Raw genomic sequence first — 2,856 nt, 5'->3', positions numbered from 1 at the left:
TAGACGACATGCTATAGTATGACTTTTTTATCATATTATAGACGACATGCTATAGTATCACTTTTATATCATATTATAGACGACATACTATAGTATGACTTTTTTATCATATTATAGACGACATGCTATTGTATGACTTTTTTATCATATTATAGACGACATGCTATAGTATGACTTTTTTTTTTATCATATTTTAGACGACATGCTATAGTATGACTTTTTTTTATCATATTATAGACGACATGCTATAGTATGACTTTTTTTTTTATCATATTTTAGACGACATGATATAGTATGACTTTTTTTAACATATTTTAGACGACATGCTATAGTGTGACTTTTTTTTATCATATTTTAGACGACATGCTATCATATGACTTTTTTTCATATTTTAGACGACATGCTATAGTGTGACTTATTTTTTATCATATTTTAGACGACATGCTATAGTATGACTTTTTTTTATCATATTATAGACAACATGCTATAGTGTGACTTTTTTATCATATTATAGATGACATGCTATAGTGTGACTGTATTATCATATTATAGACGACATGCTATTGTATGACTTTTTGATCATATTTTAGACGACATGCTATAGTATGACTTTTTTATCATATTATAGGCGACATGCTATAGTATGACTTTTTTATCATATTATAGACGACATGCTATTGTATGACTTTTTTATCACATTATAGACGACATGCTATTGTATGACTTTTTTATCATATTATAGACGACATGCTATAGTGTGACTTTTTTTTAACATATTTTAGACGACATGCTATAGTGTGACTTTTTTTTATCATATTTTAGACGACATGCTATCATATGACTTTTTTTTATCATATTTTAGACGACATGCTATCATATGACTTTTTTAACATATTTTAGACGACATGCTATAGTATGACTTTTTTTTAATCATATTATAGACAACATGCTATAGCGTGACTTTTTTTTTTATCATATTTTAGACGACATACTATAGTATGACTTTTTTATCATATTATAGACGACATGCTATAGTATGACTTTTATATCATATTATAGACGACATACTATAGTATGACTTTTTTATCATATTATAGACGACATGCTATTGTATGACTTTTTTATCATATTATAGACGACATGCTATAGTACGACTTTTTTATCATATTATAGACGACATGCTATAGTATGACTTTTTTATCATATTATAGACGACATGCTATAGTATGACTTTGTTTTCATGTTATAGACGACATGCTATTGTATGACTTTTTTATCATATTATAGACGACATGCCATAGTGTGACTTTTTTTATCATATTATAGATGACATGCTATAGTATGACTTTGTTTTCATGTTATAGACGACATGCTATAGTACGACTTTTTTATCATATTATAGACGACATGCTATAGTATGACTTTGTTTTCATGTTATAGACGACATGCTATAGTACGACTTTTTTATCATATTATAGACGACATGCTATAGTATGACTTTGTTTTCATGTTATAGACGACATGCTATTGAATGACTTTTTTATCATATTATAGACGACATGCTATAGTATGACTTTGTTTTCATGTTATAGACGACATGCTATTGAATGACTTTTTTATCATATTATAGACGACATGCTATAGTATGACTTTTTTATCATATTATAGACGACATGCTATAGCATGACTTTTTTTTTATCATATTTTAGACGACATGCTATAGTGTGACTTTTTTTTATCATATTATAGACAACATGCTATAGTGTGACTTATTTATCATATTATAGACGACATGCTATAGTGTGACTTTTTTTATCATATTATAGACGACATGCTATCGTGTGACTTTTTTTTGGATCATATTTTAGACAACATGCAATAGTAGGACTTTTTTTATCATGACATGTAGTTTTTCCTACAGTTTCTTTTAGTACTCCCCCCATAACCCTCCGTGTTCTTGCACACGTGTACTGATGAAGATTCCTCCTGCGGATGAATCAATACAGAGGAAGCTGTCAGGCTGAAGTGTCGCTCATAATTGCAGAAATCAGAGGGAGAAATTCATCTATTGACCCGCTGCACCAACCAATCAGCTGTAAGTACATTAAACTGTGTGCGTGGCCCCCCTGGGCTTAATGAACGAGGAGGGTTACAGCTGGGGCTCCGATCGATCAGGGAGTGGGAGGAGGAGGAGGGGGGGATGTGTAGGATGATTAGGAAGAGGGGGAGGAGGAGCGGGAGGAGACTGAAACACTCCCTGTGCCTCCTGCTTCACATCAGAGCGAAGAGCAGCGACAGGAAACATGGAAACAAGGACGAGCTGAGCAGGCTTTTATTTTGAAAATTCTGTGGAACAAATCAGAGACATTTCAGTTAAATTTTTACTTTCAGTGTTTAAAAAACTGCCGCATAGGACGATGAGGTTTTACACGGTGATGGTGCTGATGCTCGGGGTCGTCATGGCGATGGTGATGGTGAACGCAGCTCGAGTTGTGAGCGGTGAGTTTCATCTGGTTTATCTAAATATTTATACTCAATATTCATACTTTATACTCCTACTCTATATATATAGACTCCATATTTATACTCCATAGTAAAACTCTTTATTTATACTCTATGTTTTTATGTTATATTTACATCCTGTATTTATACTCTACATTTACACTCTATATTTATACTCCATATTAATACTCAATATTAATACTTGATATTTATACACAATATTAATACTTGATATTCATACTCAATATTAATACTCAATATTTATACTGTATATTCATACTTGATATTAATACTCGATATTTATACTCAATATTAATACTCGATATTAACACTCGATATTTATACTTGATACTT

At 31.1% G+C, this 2,856-nt stretch overlaps 1 protein-coding gene across 2 annotated transcripts in view; it reads left to right on the top strand.

The window, feature by feature from the left end:
* The first annotated feature begins 2,239 nt into the window (after positions 1 to 2,239).
* Positions 2,240 to 2,856, top strand: part of chodl (chondrolectin) — a 9,458-nt gene continuing 8,841 nt past the window's right edge. For both annotated transcript variants that reach the window (XM_069177615.1, XM_069177614.1), the window contains exon 1: positions 2,240 to 2,499. In XM_069177615.1, the coding sequence (XP_069033716.1) occupies positions 2,418 to 2,499 (82 nt within the window). In that variant the 5' untranslated portion in view covers positions 2,240 to 2,417. The remainder of the gene's footprint in view (positions 2,500 to 2,856) is intronic.

Source organism: Embiotoca jacksoni, unplaced genomic scaffold, assembly GCF_022577435.1.
Source record: "Embiotoca jacksoni isolate LCO1_2020_lvr unplaced genomic scaffold, fEmbJac1.0.p SCAF_75, whole genome shotgun sequence".
Lineage (NCBI taxonomy): Eukaryota > Metazoa > Chordata > Actinopteri > Embiotocidae > Embiotoca > Embiotoca jacksoni.
Note: the sequence above shows the minus strand (reverse complement) of the source record. Positions and strands in the feature narration are given on the sequence as shown.